This window comes from Anopheles stephensi, chromosome 2 (genome assembly GCF_013141755.1).
Source record: "Anopheles stephensi strain Indian chromosome 2, UCI_ANSTEP_V1.0, whole genome shotgun sequence".
In the NCBI taxonomy this organism is placed as follows: domain Eukaryota; kingdom Metazoa; phylum Arthropoda; class Insecta; order Diptera; family Culicidae; genus Anopheles; species Anopheles stephensi.
Genome location: NC_050202.1, coordinates 60,374,345 through 60,394,117, shown reverse-complemented (window position 1 = coordinate 60,394,117; position 19,773 = coordinate 60,374,345). Strand labels below are relative to the sequence as shown.

The following is a 19,773-nucleotide window of genomic DNA, read 5'->3' as shown; positions in this document are numbered from 1 at the left end:
GGTGTTGATGGTAATATGAGCAGTTGTCTGGTTCTGGTTGCGGTTTGTTAGCTCTTCCCATCACATCCAAAAGAGATCGCAAGAAACCCACGGCCATTGCAAGATAACCATTGCATCGTCATGATCATCATCAGCATTATTGTAATCAACGAATTGTATTCACTGCAGGATGTGGTGTTGTGTAGCTGGCTCGTCGTTGCCTCTTATCATGCAGCAAAGGGCAAGCTTTAGCGCTATTCCCCTAGCCACAGCATGTCACTGCCTACGGTTACGCATGGTTTACCAAACGGCCAGAGCAAAAGACGATCAAGGATCGAGGTCCTCAACTGTGCACCGTCAGTCAGCCCCCCGTACTTATACTCTTCCTCACACAGGAAACCCGAACGACCGAACCCGGGACCTTCTTTCGTATGCAATGCGGGTCCCGGATACTCGGCGACAAAAGCTCCGACCAGAAACAACTCCAGTAGCCGACTCCAGGTTGACGGTGGCTTGCTAATGCAGATGAGGATGTTGAACCTGGTTGCAACATTTTTTTGCAAATCGTTCCGTTCCGCAGTTTGCTTTGGTTCGGTTTTACTACCTCGCCAACAACACCCCGCCGGGAAAAGCCGGTCCGAAAGAGCGAGACCGGCACACAACATTATAATGGCAAATTATCGCAGACGGTTTATGGGGTCGGCCGTGGAGGTCTTTAAAATATAGTTCGCAGAAGAATTTAAACGAAACCAAAATACAGACACCACAACAAAAAAGCTGGGCGCTACAACAACATAACTACACGGCTGAGAACGATGGACGAAAACGCCAACCGGTCTACTTAAATAATGTTCCACCAACAAGCAGGCGGCATCTCATTTGCATTTTACGTTTTTTTGTTGTCATTTTTTTTGATGGGCAAAAATACTGTTCTACCTTCGGCTCTACGGAGTTTGTGGAATGCTTTCTTTCCAGCGATCCGGTATGCCTGCAGTATGTTCTACCGGAGGTTCGCTCGATAGAAGGAACAGGAGCGCGAATAACGTAGCCGGCGTAAGAAGTTAATGCTGACTACACGGCTATTCTGCATCAAATAACGATTTAATCAGCTTACCAAACCGGACACAAACAGTATCGTTTTCGGTTCGTATTCTTTCGGGCCTTAAATTTTAGACCGTCCAGCTAAACGATTTGTACACCTGTTTACACTTTCGTTTTAAGATAAGGCAAACGGATCGACAAAAAATTTCTTCAATGTTCGTTATCAGTTTTAAAGAAACGATTCCCTGAACAGTCTCATTAATTCTCTTAATTTTCTAGGAAAAGTGCAACACACTAACCTACTCTTGAGGTGGTGCCCGGAGTTAAAACTAGCGATAAAGACATAAAACACTTCCAGCACCACTTTACTTCATAGCCTTTAAATGTAGACTTTCGTGGGCTTATACGCCCTGGTAGTCGCTATAACAGCCACAAAAATTATGCGTTTCTTGGCGCCAACTTCTGTGTGCACAAGTCCGGGAGACAAACAGCGCGTTCCACCCGAAAAAGGGCATCCGTAAAAATACAGGTTAAAGTAACAGCTTCACCATATAAAGCCGTGCATTTCGGAATTGGCGATCAAGATTTTGCTACGGTCGCCGAGTGTAGTGGGCACAACCTGGAAAATGTCAACCGAAGTCCTCACTCCAAAAACCAACTCCTTTCGATTAACAGCAGCAGATTTCACCAAAAAATTTGATCTGAGCACCCTTCGACAATCCACAATCTGGGGTAATACGTACCTGAAAATAAAAGAAAAAAAATCTATTAGAATACAGTTTTATTAACACAACATTACAGTAACTTCGGTGAACTATTAAACAACTATTAGCTCAGAGAGTGTGTTTTTTCCTCATCAGATAAACCAGAGCTCAGCGTGCGTGATGGAGATAAACGAGGTAACCGTAAGCCAATTTCTAGCAGGAAGTGCACCCCAGCGCAGTGTCAACTAAAGCATGTTTATCGTAATTACCAATCCATTTTTCTAATCACCTTCCGGGAAAGAGATCTCCCCTGTAGCTACCCTCATAGGGTAGTTGGTTGCACCATGGAGCAGCATGTGTGTGTGTGTGTGAATCCCCTGGCTCACCAAACATAATAATTGCCGGCTACCTGCGCGCCAGATTTACTGAGATGTGTCACCATCTTCTACCAGTTCTACACAGATTGCAACCACAGATGTCAGCTGTTTGGACACAGACGAGTTGTTTGTGTACTTTAATGATTACAAATATCACAATGAACCTCGTCACATCGTGCTGATGCAGAGCCGGATACAATTTTGGGCTGACACATAATGATAAAGGTATATCCGTCGACTTCCCGATAGTCCGGCAAGCTATCTACTATTTCCTGCTCGTATCACACTGTCATCGGTATCAAATCAGTGTGATCGACGGGGACATTAGCTATCGCTGATTATGTGTAGCCTCAAACCCTCCACGGAACACATCCATGAAGTTTTCCTTCTTCTAATCCTCCTGTTATCTTGCAATGCACGAACCAAGAATGCACCAAATTGTAACACTGCCCACTGCGGTCGGCCATTCCTCGGTGATGACTAAAACAGACATCTGCTGCCTCAACCGTCGATAATTGACGGAATTCCCTCTTCATTTGGTCGTTCATGGGTAGAAGGCTTGTGTAACTAGGGATTCAATCCCCCTTTTTCATATGATGACGGGCAATTGCTCTGGATGCGCGCGTCGGATATAAAGGTTGGATTGGGCCTTTTTCCAATCGATTGAGTGAGGGTGGTTCTTCTGACGAAATGCTATCTATTCCAGAGCGTTTCATAAATCGACATTGCGAGGGGAACGACCATGTACGCGGACCAGAATATAGATGAAGACTTTTAAAGAGGTGGCATAGCTCTATCATACTAGCCTTAATTACGCAGCATAATGCACCGCCGTGCACTAGATTTTCAATAAAGTCCAGCACAAGGGCTCCCGAAGAATTCAACGATGAAACAATGTTTCACCAGTCGGATTTTCACTTCTTCGCTCCCGCGCTACCAGTGTACCGCATCACCTTGATTCTCCCGAAGCCAATTAAATTCAATTGAGACAATAAATTGAATGGATGGGTGCCTCAATTATTCCACACTTTCTTCCGTGTCTTGCCCAGTGCCCGGAGATGGCAAAGCAGCAGTACAAGATTAATATCTCTTGGTTAAGTAAAATATTTAAATTATGCTATGAAATGTAAAAAGTTACGTGTGCTGTTCAATGTTCCACCCAGGGCGTGAAAATACCCTGTCTAGGGTAGCATGGCGTCTAGTGTGTTGCTGTGGGCGCCACATAACACACCTTCCGGCGCTAGAGAACGCTGCCATTGCTGATAATGATTAGAGGGATTACACATGAATAACATTAGGGAAAATTGGGCACCCTCGTGTTAGGCAGTAGACGGTTGCATTTTTTACAACCCTGAAACATCCCTTCAGTGAAGCATAATTGTACTTTCCCTTTCCATACGATGCACTTATGCTCTACTCGCTTTCCCCAATCCCCCTCAAAGGCGTACACAGTACACAGAGCTATCAAATATGGACAAATGGACACCTACTGCCGCCACAGCCCTACCTGCAACCACACGTGTCGCCTGGATAGAAAAAAGGGTTCTTTAACCATGGCCGTTCGGCCATTGACTCGAGGCGTCAGTGAAAGACGCCGGTTCTAATGCACGTGGCCAGACAAACACGCCATTAATCGAACGCAACACATACGCCCAATCATGTTCGGACACACACCGGCCGGCGCGACTCTAGAACATTTGTATCGCGTGACAAACACTCGAATCGATCCGCGGGCCTAGTCACAATCGGGGATTCGATCTCCGTTTCTTACTGTCTCGCTTTCCACACGCACACACACAAAAAACACACGCTTGTCCAGTCCATAAGACTGTCGCCACCGACCTTAATCTGTCATTTGGATGCGTTTTTTTTTCTAATTCGCTTCGTCGCCACTCGATCAAATGATAGTAATTCTAGAGCGGTCGTTTGCTAGACTCTCGCACACCAGTGTTTAATTTCCCAACGTACGCAAAGGTGGGGTGAAGGAGATTGTCACGTCATATCTACGATTGGCGACACTTATTATAATTTTTCTTCGGCTCACGCGGGTGTTGGCCCGAGAACGCAACTCCAGAGTTAGACCACCGAGCAAAGCGATTCTTAGTGGAGTAAGATTATTATGGTTCCATATGGTTTGCATGATCTTCACAGCTCTAGAGGCTCTAATCAGCCGCCTCAGAACATACGAACCGAGAATTCATTCGAAAAGCAAACAACCCGGTACTCCCGAGACCAACTGCTCCGTATTGCCAGAAGAGGAAAGGCATGTCACGTCGTAGCAACGCAGTCCGGAACTGATAAGAAGGGGGGTATAACGAATCGCTTTTCAAAGCAGCAGAAGGAGGCATTAGGCACCAGAAGCGGACACGCATGGTGCGAAATTATCGTATCGAGAGCGTGTGTACGCCTCGGACGATTGAGACGTTCTGGCTCTCGAACACCGACCAAGCAGCTGCCTTGAAGCCGAGAATAGGATCTAGCAATATGGAAGGCGTACCCAGCCGCACTTAGTTTTAAACATTTTTAAATGACGCGGTCTTCTGCTGTTTATGAATAGACTTCATTAGAACGAAAATAATTAGCAAAAACAACAAACACCAAAGCTAGAATCTACAAAATCAATCAGATGCGCTTGGTAGATTATTAATTTTTGCGCACAAAATCGCTTCGAGACAAAACTGCTGAGCTCATCATATCAATCAACCGGCCGCATGCAGATAAATTAGGCGAAAACAAATTAAAATGGCGTTTGTTGTTTTTCGTACCAACTCTACGGAGTAGAATCGTTCCAGAACGTTAATTTCCTCGAGACGCTGGCGGCAATTCTCTATGGCTCATAAGTTCCATCACATAGCGCAACGCTGTACCGTCGATAAGAAGTCCTGTGTCTGCACGATCATGATCATGGAACTTTTTTGTTGCATTACTCATCTTCTAGACGAAGAGCATTGAGGTCACGCGAAATCAATGTCATCTACGATGCCTCCCGATCGCCGACAACATCAAGCTGTGCCGGCACGATCATTTAAAGCACGCTGACAATTCCCGATGTCAGTAGCAATTTAATCTGCAGCAAGCGACAATTACCGGTAGTATACGCAATTTATTCTCGCGCACCACAGTAGCGTGTTCCGCGGAGTGTAGTGCAACAAGGTAAACATTAAATAATTTCAAATTCTTCACAAATTATTAGCATTAAGTACAAATAAAAAAAAAACGACGACGAGGAGATACATTGTTTCCTCTTTATCGTACATTAATCCCCAACGCTGATGGCACCAATTTTGCTCACCGCGTTGATTCTACATCGGGAAGAAAGACACGAAGAAATTAACCACCAACTATTATATCGTTGGTGAGCAATCCCCCTCCACCGCCGGCATTATTGCTGGTGACCTCCACTGTTGAGCTTTGAGCAAACTCAATTATCTTGGTGTTGGAGAACCGCACAGGGCAGCTAGAGAAACTGTTCCCACTGTGACCCGCATGCCTGACACAATCCAGGCCAACCTGCCCATCAACCGTGCCAGCTAGAAGATGTCAGCACGAGAGCTTCCTGGTTGCATTGTGTAGTGTGTTGTCCGAGCGGAGATTTTGCTCACCGGCCTGCGTCTATCTGTACGGCGTGTCTATAACGAGTGTTCAGATGAGAGCGCGTCGTTGGTCAATATTTGTCGAAACATCCACTCCAAACTTACCCGCGCTTGGGTCCAAACAGGCCCCAGATGCACTCCGGTGCTTGATGTCAAGAAAGTTTGTGTCTCGGTGTGTGAATGTTTTCTCCGCACATTCCGGGGAAGAGAGCGGGTCACCTAACGACGACTTAATCATAGCCAAAGTAACACAAGATTTCACATTCCACAACAAATAAACATTGACTCGATTCTACCAGAGTGCGGCGTAGCGGTTTTCAGCCAGGCCAACTGATAGCATGTTGGTATCTAATTTGAATCGATCGTGAAAGGCGAAGACTAGAAGTTATACTTATCTCGCCCAGTTCCCAATTGCCATTGTTGCCAAAAAAAAACGTTCCATCTAACTTCTTTCCCATTTTTTTTGAGGACGTTGGAATGGTAAGCAGGGTGTCAAATAACAACGTATCCCACCTCGTGGCTATCGAATCTCTCTGCTCTCCAATTTGGAATTTAAATTTATGTCAAACACAATCTCCCATACAGAGTTGCTCTAATACGAACGCAAACCACTTGAAATTCACCGAGAAGGAGGATAAGGAGAATATATACATATCGCCAAAACAACATCAGCCTCCTCACCACAACTCCCTGTGGGCCGTTGAGGACACCTTGAGCTAGGAATTTGTTTTCTTATATGATGCCTGCCAACAGGGTTCCGCACTGTCCTTGAACGTGAAAGTACACGACGATGATCACACGGTTGGGACGGAGTACGGTTTGAAGTACGTCGATCGGTAATGGAGAACAGCTCGGAAGGGTCGATTCTCAATCCGGTCGGACATTGTCAGATGAACCGGTACATAAAACGTCTAGTCGGTGCCGGGAGTGCAATTACTACTGTCGATCGACATCTTACCCAACGGACTTTCTTGCAGCCTTCTTGGAACCCTTGACGCTGACCCTTCGCGAGAGGTGTCGGAACGTCCCGAACTGATTTGGAACAGGCGGGGATCTCACCTGTGCGGATTTTCCCATTTACCGTTACCGGTGGCAGTGAACCGACAGACAGTCCAACATCCACGTCCACCTTCAGTCGAACGAAAATCTCCCAACGGAGCACGGTGTCCGGAAGACGGGTCTCGCTGTTTTGGAGCGTCCTCCAAAACGGCCAAGAGGGTGTATGTCGTTTTTTTTCTCTTGGTGTATGACCAGCGAGACGACGGCCTGCCACTGGATAGTCTAAAATCAATTTTTAGTGCCCTTCTTCAACTTCCACTTGTTTTCTGCCGTGGTATCCACCCTTACTATGTTGAACCCTGTGTTCGGGTGGATAACCATTTTTTGCCACCCACGAAAGAAAGGAGAATGATAGAGGGGTGTTTCTATTTTATTTTATGCCTCTTTTTCATTCTTCTCCACTGGTAGTAGTGGTAGTCAGATGAATAGTCCCGATCAGGTCCGGCTCTATGCTTTATGTTGCCAGTGGAAAAAAAGAATACACAAAGCAGCAGCATACGATGTCTATACCTCTTAGCATCGTCCCACTCCTGGACGATGGAGGAGCGAGAGTTCGATGGTGATGGCCGTACATCGAACGCCGAGGTTGACGTTGAGTTGTGTTCTGTTTTTTGCCTCCTTCTCTGTTGTTGCTATTCTTCTTTAATTCATTTAGCCTACGAGAGCTCGCCTACATCAACTTCCCCAAACCCGATGATTTCCCCACCCCACACACGCTCCACACACATACACACTTTCTTCTGACCGTGTCCCGTTTAAACGATAATCGATTTTTAAAAGCAAACTCTTGCTAGACCTTCGCACGCCAACCAGGCAGCGATTCAGTGCCGATCGATCGATACCTATTCGAATTCGGATTTGGCTTCAGATGCTCGCCATGTAGCTTCACTTCGCTGCAAAAAAAGGCCCGAAATGTCGACGGGTGCGAAAGATGTGTGCGACAAGCAAAACGATGGAACCGATGGAGGTGCTAATCAGCACAAACATCTGCAGCTATTTTTTGGCGAGCTGCAATCGGTTGCTTGCCAACGAATTCAGCAAACCAAAGTGAGACATTTGGGGGTAAGAGAGTTGTAGTGCAAAATAGGAACACAAGTATCAGCTGTTCTGGAAGCCGTTAGAAATTACAGGGGTTGAATCCAACTGATAACTATTAGAGAATTTTTTTCGTAACTTGAAGTGCTTTTTAGAAGGGAGAGTTAGTGTTTCTTCTCTTTTGACTCTAAAGCCTGTAGAGGTCCTGGACTTGTTGGCAAAATATTACAAAGTCATTAATTGATTTGGAGTAGCTATGTCCAAAACACTCGAGGACCTTCACGACTTATTTGAACTGTGAGTTTTATCTCAGTATCAAGAAGTAGAAAATAGTGAGACACATCCTGACGATCGTTTGATGAGCACGAAAACGTCAAACAGAAACATATTCCGGCTAGCTCATAAAGATAAGAGACAGAAAATTCTAGCAGAAACCGATAAGAAAATCCCAGGCTTTATCGCCTGGTGCCTTTATCGTTTCTAAATGTTGATCTACTGAGGGCAGAACTTCCATCTAAATGGTAAGGAATATCCTGGAAGAAAAGCACATTACTCGCCGGAAAAGGATAAGTCACCGATCGAAGAGGCTCTCAACTGACCTTGGTCATGTACGCTATAGGAGGACCTATATCAATCGTTCGGTATCCAATCCAAGACAGAAAAAGAGCAACTAATCTTTAAACCCTGGAAAGAGTTGAAAAAATCCTAACACGTGGTTTAAGACAATCCAGGTCTTAACTCATATCAGGGACTTTGGGTAAGAGTCCCATATAACAAACGAAGAGCCGAAGAATTATTCATATTATCTTCGGAGAAAAAATCTGCCTTTATAGAACCCTTCGAACATAAATTTAAATATCATCCCTAGCATCATGTGTCATTCCGTGCGGAATAGTCTTGTTACAGTTTTTAAGCTGACTCGGAAATAAAATCACGATGACTCACCGAGCTTAGCTATTTCCTGTCTGTCTGCCTGTCCCGTCGTCGACGCCGCCAGCAGATGTTCCTGTGTTTGCCATTTACAAGTGCGGCACTTAACCTCTCCACACGTTCCTGTCTCTTTCTGTTTACAATTTCTCTTCAAAGATCGGATTCACATCTCGTTTGCCACTTCAACTGCGTGCTTCTCGCATGAATGGCATGAAGTTCGCCAGCGATTCGAGTATTATTCTAAGATTTTTATTGACAAAGCGCACGATTCACGATCATTGAGACGGTGATTGGAGAGCGCCCGCGCGCCCTCATAATCATGTTCCACTTTTCATATGGAGTGTAGTACATCTTCATCAACGCTTTCTGGTGGTGGGGTTCCATTTAGTCATCCTTATCGTATATCGCTAATTAGGCGATGTGTCATGTTAGAATCGTCACCCAAAACAAAAACCCCGCATATCATATTTGATTTATCTCTTTCGCCATAAAACGCATGCTAAAGCGATGTGTTAGACGCAGGGGACCATTTCAAATAGACACGTACAAGCTTATCACTCTGTCACACCACCTTTTTTATGGGACCGCTTTAATTTTTTTGGTCCAATAACTCATTCCCTCGGTAAAGCGCCAGTGGAAAGTGGTTGAACCTACACGCGTATATCCATTTGCACCAAACCAGTGTTGAGGAATATGTTTTGCAATGGCTTTTGGGAAAAGAACGATAAATGTGTGTCTGCGCAAAAAAACTTGTGGCCACTCATTCTGCGAACTTTGAAGTAAAAATGAGGGTTTCTTATTCTTAACTTTAAAAATATACGTTGCTTCGACTCCCACTTAGCATCGGCGTGCCAATCGCTTTCGCAATTGCACGGTTCGCCATTTTCCCCCAGTGACATTCGCCTGTCAATATGTGTGGTACTTCTCTTTTTCTTACAATTTTCATCCCATGGTGCCAATCACTGCTGCCATATTCGCTATAAATCTTTGCCGAACGCCACAAGATGAAAGATCAGCGCTGCAACACGGGAAGAAGGATTCGAGAGAAGAGAGAGCGTCTTGGTACAATGAATTATGAGCTGCCCTGGTAGAACGGCTCTGGGGTGGTGGTACTTGACCAATCAATATCGTAAAGAGTTGTAAAAGTGCATAATATTATTCATCCAACAGCCGGCCCAAGAGAGCACTGTAGAACGGTGCCCGACAATTGGTGGAGTAATTATTCAAAAGGAAGACGATAACCTTACAGTGTGTGTACTGGCTGGAATACTAGTCCTCAGATTGAAACATAATCCCACCGTTCAATGTAAGAACATCGGCACCATCAACCCGATCCACACTTCAGCCGGCAACAATCCTGTTCACCGAGTATAAAAAAGGCATATGTAGTGCTTTGAAGCAAACTCCAACCACAACCACTGACCATCCTTGAGACACGCGCGCTTCTTCATCCTATTCTTCGCCCATGTCGGTGGGCATATTGTCGTTCGAACGGCGAGACATCAATTGCCTACTCACCGTCATTTGGTATGCAGTTGAGGCAGTATCTAACAACACGATCACAGACGATCTTGAAACCATAACTCATTGCGCCCGGCGACAAAGATGACTCCGGCGTCCTGAACAAAAAGGGTCGCTTCACAGTATTTAGTGTGGGAGAACGCGTACGGTCCATTTTAATACGATGAAAACTGAAAGTACCGAACCCGAAACGGGTTCGCCGCCTTAAAATCTAGTTTTTTTATCGAGGTGTGTCACCGGAACGGATTACTCTATCAGAGGATCCACCGAAGGTATACCTGTCCCATCTTCCAAAAATGCCATATACTGGAGAAGACTCAACATATTCGTTTACATTGAAACATCCATTTCTTCTCAATCGTCTCAAGTGGATCCACGAACAAACGGAGAGAAATCAATTAGTACGTCTACAAGCGAACGCGAATGCCCTTCGCTCACGACCAAGAAGATCACTCTTCACCACCGAGTGGTAAAATGCTGGAGATGGAGAAATGCTATTGGATACCGATAGACAGCAGCGTATTTCGATGACTCACACAGAAAACATTATACCGCGACGGTCAGTTTTGTTTTTACAGCCAAACAGCAACGAGCAGCACACTTTGTTCTAGAACGATTATTGCGCCCAGACAGGAAACATAAAGGAAGAGATTTAAATGGATGTAATGTGGTATCGGATTACGTTCCTTGGAGAAAGAGGCCGCTTGCAAAGAAATTATTATTTAGGGCAGAAAAATATTCTCCGCAATAATGTGAAGAATTTTAAGGGTAGCTCGTTATATCTCTTTAATTATTATGAAGCGTCCTCGGGTTTTTATGTCTGTATAAGTTATTGCCAATATTTATTCTAAATCTATTAATTTTTTTGGCTGATTCTAGAAGTAGCCCAATCTCAAAAGAGTGAATTACCTTAATATGGTTGACAAAGGTTCTTACTAATTTTACGAAAATTTTAGACAGGTCTGAGACAGAAGTCTCATAATAAGTGACTGAAAACTTTGAATTTTTCCTTGATCCTCTGTATGTCCTCTGAATGTCAGATCCTCTACCTAAATTGGCTCAAATTTGATTTTTGAGGATATTCGTGGATATTGTGGAGGTTTCGCGATGAGTGATTACACTAAAAGCAAATAATAAAATAAAAGATTGAGCTGTTCTTTAAGTTAAGATATTTTGGGATGTGAAAATAATAAACGAGAGGTATCAGAAATCTAAACCTTAAAACTAAGAACCTGTATCTAGTAATTTATTTTTATTTGGTTGTACTACAAAGAACTTATTTAAAATTAAACCAAGGACGCAAAACAGGCTATAAAAATATCTCTCTAGAGCACTTCATTTTCTACAACCGCTCTATTGCCTAGAGATCATCATCCCTGCTGCGCCGCCCAATAACAAAAGAAACAATAAATATAGATTATTTTCCATTCGACAGGATGCGCATGAATGAAACTCAATCGAGGATTGTATTTTACATTCAAACCAGCCAAGCCCAAGGGAAGGAAAAGTTCAAGACAGTTCATCAAGACCACTTCCTGCAAGCGGCAGCATGACTCATAATGTACTGCGGCGCATCGAATGCTTTTTCTTGTTCTTGGTACAGCATGTCAAACACAACGTTGGAGACTGCTCTTCTTTCATCCCAGAGAGTTCTCGCTTCGGAGGCGTTCAACCGAACCAACCCTGCGTCGTCTGCCAGTCCCAAGTCTTCGTCATCTTGTTCTCTATCGTCTTAGACGTTGTCAAAGAAAGCGATCAGTTCACGCAAAGGGAGCTATTGCATGCGATTGCATCCGAAACAAAGCGAGTGCGTCCTCATGTGCAACCGCCTATGCACACTGTGATTGAAGCTCGCGATGCTGGCGATAAAGAACGAAGCTGTGTGGCAGATAAAAAGACAGCTCTCGTCTTGTGATGTGATAAAGTGTGATTTTAATTATAAAACAGCAATGGTTTGTGCGAGGTGGGGTACGAATACTGGAGCATTATTATTATTATTATTATCATCCTCCAAACCAAACAGAGAGTCCATGAAACTCCCCCTCTCGCATGGTTGTCCGCCTAAATTTGGCTCGATTTATTGTGCTGGCAATCTTGAAGGAAGCGGGTTCTACAAAGTGCTAGCAAAACAAAGGATCTACAGGAAACTGGGTAGATCGAGATCGCCAAAAAACGCAATCCCATTACCCAAAATCTCAAGCTTCGCGTGGTAAGATTTCCGCAATACGCACAACATCAAAAGAGTAAAAAAATGGAATGATTTGCCCTCGAAAAAAAAACACAGGGATATAATAAGCAGCAGCAAAACGGTGAAGGAGTTGTTCTCGTCACAAAACCTTCTCCGCAGCTCAGCTGTGCTGCTACACCACCTTATTTAAAGTCGGTGTGCCTACGTAGAACAGCGTAAAGAGCAGAAACCGGATTAATCCACCGACCCCACCACGACGACCGTTAGAAGAGGGAAAGATTCAAACGCCCGGAGAGCAATCCCTCGGCTCGTGTATGAGTGTGGCTGTACGTTTAGAAGTAGATTTGTAATTATATTGAATGCTTTCGCTTTAAATCACCCCCAGCCGAAGGTGCAGTGCACATGGGTCTGGTTGCAAAACTGTGAATGCAGTCCATGGAGAGGGGCTAACCTCCAAGAGCACCGCTCATTATTCCGGAAAAGAAACGCACACAGAACCACCACTGACGGGACCATGGATGGAGACTTTCGATGTAACAGGAGAACCACCATAGACAACCTTTTTGCTGACTAAGACGAACATTGGCCAGCCATAAAGATTCACGATCCGTAAACAATAAAACTCATCTGACCGGTGTGCATATAAAGTCCATTTTACCACTATCTTCTCGATAAACATGCGCACCCAACCCAAGTGACATATCTGTAACGCAGGTCCACATTCCGAAGCCACTTCTGGTGCTTCGGACACCAGTAGTCCGTGGCGTGGGTTAGTTCAGCAGATCGATCCGAAACAATTTGTTTCCAGCGACTAACAAGCGGTCTCGATCTAGATTTGACCACCACCATCATCATCATCTGATTGGTCTGGATCGTTCGGTACGGAACAGTCGGAGAGTCGCGCATACCTTCCGTTACACGGTTGAGTATTTGAGGAATGTTTTCCAAAGGTATTACATCTCTTCCAGCGTGGTGCCGCGAAGAGTTGGGTGTCTCTTTGCGAAAAAAAGGAATTCCTCTGGCTTGTTGGCATGCTGCGAAACATTAGCATTGCCCGATCCAACCGACCGATCAAACCGACGTGCCAATGGGAGCTAAAAAAGCCGGGTCTAGTCCATGCATCGATCCTCCTTTTTTTCCAATATTTATTATTGCCGTTGTTCCATCGCGATAAGCGTGGTCTTTGTAGGCTAAAATGGAAAGATACACAATCTTTACTACCATTTAATTCACGCGCTATTGTGAGCGATTTTATGGCACTGAGAGATTAATTTATCTACAGTAGCACGATTTGCATTTATTTGAAATTTTATGGGCGCCCTGCATTACAGTCCGGGCACGGCAGTAAAGATGTTCTAACCGATAGAAGTTCCATCGGGGGGAAGGGTTGTAAATCAAGTCCGATGTATGATTTAATGGCTTTTTAATAAATAAACTAAATTAATATCACACAACTCGGTGCCTTTACAGCGAGTGGACGAAGAAATGTTTCCTTTTGGACATTTGCCTGTAACAAACCATAACAAGTTTTACTGTAGCAACCAAGCAAGCATTGACTTTCGATTGTGGAATAAAACTGCACTGACGGAAAAATATTCTCTCCATATGAAGTGAAATGGGGGGGCCCTTTGTGTAACTTCCATTCCAACACAGGCGAACGCTGCTGCAAATTCCCACCACGTTTGGCAATGTCCCACCCCGGCAGCTGCTTCCTTCGCTGCTGCTGCTGCTGCTGCTCTCCTACAACAAGACCACGAGCCAATAAACTGGTGTAAAAACGAGATCTTACAAGAACAAGAGCAGAAACCCCCCAAGAATGGGAACGCGCCAGAACGATCTTGTCCCCCGGTGTGTGTGTGTGTGTGTGTGTGTGTGTGTGTGTGTGTGTGTGTGTGTGTGTGTGTGTGTGTGTGCGCACATCGACCTTCTTCTTGCTCTTCGGCCGGAAATCTTGTTGCGGCATCCAGTGGCTCCAAAAGCAGAGCGAATCTGACAAGAAAGAGCCGGCACAAAAGAACCGAGAGCATCGGTGCCGCTGCCTGGGGAACCGGGTAAGCCGGATTCGTGTTTGCACTTACTTGCTTGAGGCCTTGGAGTTTTCGCCAAATCCAACCGTGAAGTTAGTCGAAGTCATGTTGAAGGGCTGATGAGTTTTAACCACGAAAACACGTAAAAACTTGCGGCACTGAGCACACGATATTCACGATCGAACACAAAACTAAAATCGGCAAGCAGCTGATTTGTTTGGAAGGTTTTCGCAATTCGATTGGTAGCAAAAAAAACGTTTCGCAACGGGATTAACACGCACGTATGTTTAACGCGACACTAGTTGAGAGACCGGTAAGTACACTTTTAGACACTGGTTATCCTTACGCAGTAGGATAGCACCGAATGAAACTTGGCCTTTACGAAACTGAAAGAAAACACACGCGGGAAAATTAAAGAATGGCGACACGAGCGTAAACAAAACACATCCGAGCCTTTGAACTGTTGGACAGAAAGTGGGAGCGAATTGAAACCGCTTGTGACGCTGTAGCCGTTGCGAATGGTTCGAATTTACACTAGAGCGACCGAATGGTGCATTCGGGCCGGTTTCCGTCTAGCAACTTCGAATTTGTTGCTTATGTTTCGAATTTTATTTCTAGCTTATTTACTCATGCTGGTTTTAAGAATATTTATCTATTTTATTAAACTTATTTCTTTACGGTAAAATAGGTGTAAATTTAATTTTAATCTTAATTATTTACATTTCCGTAAAAACAGCTTGAACCAGATCCGGATAGGACTGAGTCTGTTTGGATCGATTCCGCTCCAACTAAATGTCGCCGCCCATCACCATTACGCACTGTGGTAAGCCTCACAACATTGGGAAACTATTTATTTATTTCATATTTGCGCATCTCACACCTCTCATAAAGTTTTGTTTATAGTTTAAACCAAGGTGTATGTATTTAGAAGGTGAATTTTTATCGATTTGACAGGGCGACATTTTAGTCGAGTTATGTCAGAGTTTGTTTACAAAAACATATGGTATGGGGCTACCAACATGAACAAACAGCCTCGATTCTCAGTCCCTTGAGCAATTTCGCTAATTTATGGGTCATCTTTGCATATTAAGAGTTGTCCCACAAAAGATTGACGATATTTGGTTGCATTTTTCGTCAAAAAATCGCAAGCGATACCACCACCGGCGCCTCCTCCGATGCTGCTCTCACTCTTCTCAATACCCTTCCCCTCGATCACCTCGGAACTGTTATGTCAGGTCGAGAAATGTCAATTTGCTCTAAACAACTCTACCTTCTATATCTACATACCTTGGTTTAAACTCATCCTTTGCACTTCACTAAAATAGTTGAGAATGTTCATCAACTTAATCTTAGTAAAAACTTCCGTGACATGAAGTTTATTCTCATCCTCGTTTTTACGAAATTTGTTCCTCCAGACGTCAACTGAAATGACCCATTGCCCAATACCACTTTGCGACTTTCGTGCATCGTCGCCATTTTTCAAAGCATACATCTAGCGAATCAAAAACAAACTTAACCAAAAGCGGAAAATCTGGTTTCTTTCTCTGTGCATACACATTACACGTAGTGCATTTGAGCAGCGATTGTGCTAAACGTGTTCGTAAACCAGCAAAGCATACAGTTTGTATGTTTGCTTCGGCTCTTACAATAAAAAACACGCTTCGAAAACAGAAAATTCAGATAAAGGAACTATTACCGTGATTACCCCGTGCGATTTGTGGACGTACTTCTAATTGGCCACCAGAGCTTTCCGATCTGAATCTTCCAGTGACGAACGAAGCTGACACAATGTAGGCTTTGTGGAAGCAGCCCATCATAGGTTAGGTGGTAAAGAGTAAGTCACCAGACTCAGCGTGTAGCGTCTCAGCAGCAAACTTGTGACCACTGGGAGAAAAGTAAGCAAACAACCTCGTTCCTCTGCAAACAACCGTGCACCTACCTTTTCGGCACAATGATAAACGTTGGCACGGTGACGGTGGAAGCCCACTACTCAACGAACTACGTCGAAAACTATCTCGATTCGATAGAAAACCTGCCGGACGATGTGCAGCGGCATCTGTCACGCATACGCGAAATCGATGTCCTCTACCGGAGTCACCTGCGGGACGTGAATACGTACTGCGAGCAGTGGAACCTTAACCAGGGACAAGCGTCGACCACCGCTGGCGGAACGAAACCCAACACAAACGAAGCCTCAGCACCCGCGACGCCATCGACGGCCGAACAGAGCAACAGTCTCAAGCGAGCCACTTCCCGGATACAGAAGAGTCTCATCGCCGCACAGGAGCTGGGCGATGAAAAGTTACAAATCATCCAACAACTGCAAGACTTGATCGATCATAAAACGCGCCAACTGGATCAGGATTTCGTTAACCTTGGCAACGAGTTTTTCGTACGGCTTGATTACGCCGGACGCGACGATAAGTCGCTGGATGTTGCTCGGGATGGAAATGGTACGAGTTTGATCGGCGGCGCCGTGGGTGGTAGCAGCACGACAAGCAACGGACCGGGTCAGTACGGCATAACGGGCAATGGAACTGGCAACGGTCCAAACGTGTCCGGTGGCTACGGTATGGGTGGTGCTGGCAGTAACGGGGGCAGCGGAGTAATCGGTTCCAACTCGCATATCATGCACACAAGCAATGGAACGAGCGGCAACGGACTCGGAAGCACACTCGGAGTGGGTGGAAATGGGTCCGGAATGTACGGTGGCAACAATGGCAGTGGTTCGCTGAGTAACGAGCGAAGCTCCAAACGTGCCCGAAGAACACGCAACGAACAGACCGGTGGTAGTGGCTCGGCGAATGGTTCCAATACGCCCAACTCGCTGTGTGGCGTTAGCGCGATGGAGGTGGACCCGATCGAGGATGTTCTTGGCGGCGGTGGTGGTGGTAGTGGAGGAGGTACCGGAGCTTCGGGTGGAAGTCCCAGTAATACATCCGGTGGGGTAGGAAGTGGTCTGTCGGGTAGCGTAACCATCACCAGCGTTGGCAACAGTGGACAGACGCTGGGCGGAGCAATGAAACCGGAATCTGGTGGCATCGGAAGTGCTGGCAATGGTGGCAACGGTAGCACTAGTGGATCAGCAAGCAGCCATAATAGTTTAAGTGGCCAGCCGGGTACTGGCCAAACGCAGAGCTCCACAATCGGGGGTAATGGTACTAAAGGTGGCAATGGCGGTGGCAACGGTGGTGCAAACAGCTCCACTACCGGTACCGGCAACACGAGTGGCAATAATGGCAACGGCAATGGCGGTAGCGGCGGTGGTGGCTCAGGAAGCAGCAACTCTCAGCTGAACAGTTCCGCCAACCAGGGCACTGGCAAAAAGGGCACCGGCAGTGGCAACAGCGCAGCTGGCGGTAGCGGGGCCGGTGGTGCCAACGCCGGCAAGAAGAAAAAGCGAAAGACGGGTGGTCGAGGATCGCAGGCAACGCGGGAAGCACGGGAAGATACGCCAGCCGCCGAGGAAACGATCGATCCGGACGAACCGACTTACTGTCTGTGTGATCAGGTGAGAGGGCCGTCCTTTACAGGATTTCAAAAATTCAATCAGTTTTATAATCACCTTTTTGCTAACGTTCAATGCTTTGATTTTTTGCTTTCTGCAGATTTCTTTCGGCGAAATGATCCTCTGTGATAATGATCTCTGTCCGATCGAGTGGTTCCACTTTAGCTGCGTTTCGCTCATCTCCAAACCGAAGGGTCGCTGGTTCTGCCCGAACTGTCGCGGCGATCGACCGAACGTGATGAAACCGAAGGCACAATTCCTCAAGGAGCTCGAACGCTACAACAAGGAGAAGGAAGAAAAAACGTAGATCGTATTAGAGGGAGGGGAGCGGACGGGCGGGACAGCAACGGCCAGTGCAAAAGGCACTTGCCCCTACACCACGCGTCCCTAACGCTAGCCACCCTATTTGCTTAAGAATGTAAAAGATGGACAGGGCAGCGAAAGGATTGTCGAATGTGTTTGTTGCAGATGTTTCGTACTATTTCGTTTAACAGTTTAAGCTTCTCACTTCTCTATTATTTCGAATCAGCGCAAATAGTGATGTAGTGGTTCGACCCTTTCGTTTTCTTGTATTTTATTTGTTTTCATTTGTAATTTTTTATCGATTTTAATTGTGCATTGCCCTACGTCGGTGTTCGAGATGGTAACGGTCGTTTGGTGGCTACTTCCTTGAAGGAAGTCGTGTTTGATCTTCGTCGTCAAGATCTTTGAGTCTTGATTTGATGAGGATATGTGGGACTCTAAATAGAATTTTAGAGAAAACAAATCGCCCTCAGCTGGCAATCGTTCGGAGGAGTGCAGAGACAGAACCCGCCGCCGCTGCGCTGTGTACGCCAGAGCATAATGTGCCGCCGAAGGAAGAATTTAAAAATTGGAAGCACATAAAAAAAGCCCGCGAACACTATATTTATGACCAGGAATCGAGCAGTAAGATTTTAGCAGAAAGAGTATTGATAATAAGGGATTTTTTTTTTCTTGGAAAGTTGATAAAGAAAGCTGAAAAACAAATATCAATCGTCAGATTATGTGCAACAAACCAGCTTCCGAGTTGTTGTTTAAATTATCACATCCGATTAAGGGTCCGCGGTTCGAATCCCATCCAGACCGTCTCCCCGTACAAAGGGACTGACTACTTTACTAGGGGTAAAATTAAGTCACACAAAGCCCGAAATGACTGGCCGAGACCTTTCGGCGTTGTAGGTAGAGCCAAGCAAGAAGAAACTATCGTCTAACAACCGCTCCCTGTAGTAACCAGAGCACTGTAAATGTTTATTTACATTACGATGCGTTCCGAGATCGCGCATGCTACGACGGCAAACACACAGCAACAATCTCGCTTGGAGTTGGAACAGGTTGTGCCAAACGGCTTGAAGCACGTTTTCCTTTTATTTTGCGTACCGGGGTCCAAAAGGGAGGAAACACACATAACGGTTGTTGGTTGATTTGGAGGTTCGCATTTCGAGGGAACCTCGCTTTGCGTTCTCGGCTGAGAAGCGCAGATAGAGATTAATTTAAAAAAAAAAAAATCCGGGGCCCAAAAATTCTGCACCAGGTTCGTTTCCGATTCTAATAATTTCTCAGCATCTTTTCTTGGTGGTCCAATTAGTGGTGACAAACGGTTCGCTGGAAGAATTTTTGCCAGCTTCTCAGAGGGAATCAGTTCGAATTAATTAGGCAACAGGCGAGTATGCTTAATTGACCAAGAGAGTAAGGTTTTCCCAATAGTAGTTGCGTAGTATTATTATAAAAAATAGGAAAAAAGTTCACTAACCGAGCTTATAACGCACAAACTGCTCAGAAAGACCCAGAAT

The 19,773-nt window shown here is 45.3% G+C and overlaps 3 protein-coding genes across 3 annotated transcripts in view; 1 reads left to right on the top strand and 2 right to left on the bottom strand.

The window, feature by feature from the left end:
* The window catches only part of LOC118506514, a 39,418-nt gene extending 35,165 nt beyond the window's left edge, over nt 1-4,253 (bottom strand). Inside the window, exon 1 of the mRNA XM_036043741.1 lies at nt 4,070-4,253. Within this exon, the coding sequence (XP_035899634.1) occupies nt 4,070-4,241 (172 nt within the window). The 5' untranslated portion in view covers nt 4,242-4,253. The remainder of the gene's footprint in view (nt 1-4,069) is intronic.
* LOC118506509 (microtubule-associated protein Jupiter) overlaps nt 1-14,922 on the bottom strand; it is a 111,870-nt gene extending 96,948 nt beyond the window's left edge. The window contains exon 1 of the mRNA XM_036043730.1: nt 14,506-14,922. Coding sequence (XP_035899623.1) covers nt 14,506-14,561 — 56 coding nt within the window. The 5' untranslated portion in view covers nt 14,562-14,922. The remainder of the gene's footprint in view (nt 1-14,505) is intronic.
* Nucleotides 14,923-15,190: 268 nt separating this feature from the next.
* On the top strand, nt 15,191-18,998 carry LOC118506503 (inhibitor of growth protein 3). The gene is made up of 3 exons (XM_036043718.1): nt 15,191-15,277; nt 15,870-17,965; nt 18,063-18,998. Exons 2-3 carry the CDS (start codon nt 16,406-16,408, stop codon nt 18,267-18,269), a joined length of 1,767 nt encoding a protein of 588 aa, XP_035899611.1. The 5' UTR covers nt 15,191-15,277; nt 15,870-16,405; the 3' UTR covers nt 18,270-18,998.
* The last annotated feature ends 775 nt before the right edge of the window (nt 18,999-19,773 follow it).

Coding starts and splice junctions, on each gene's coding strand:
- LOC118506503 (XM_036043718.1), top strand. CDS start 16,406: ATGATAAACGTTGGCACGGTGACGGTGGAAGCCCACTACTCAACGAAC. Junction 17,966..18,062: donor CTTACTGTCTGTGTGATCAG/GTGAGAGGGCCG, acceptor TGCTTTCTGCAG/ATTTCTTTCGGCGAAATGAT.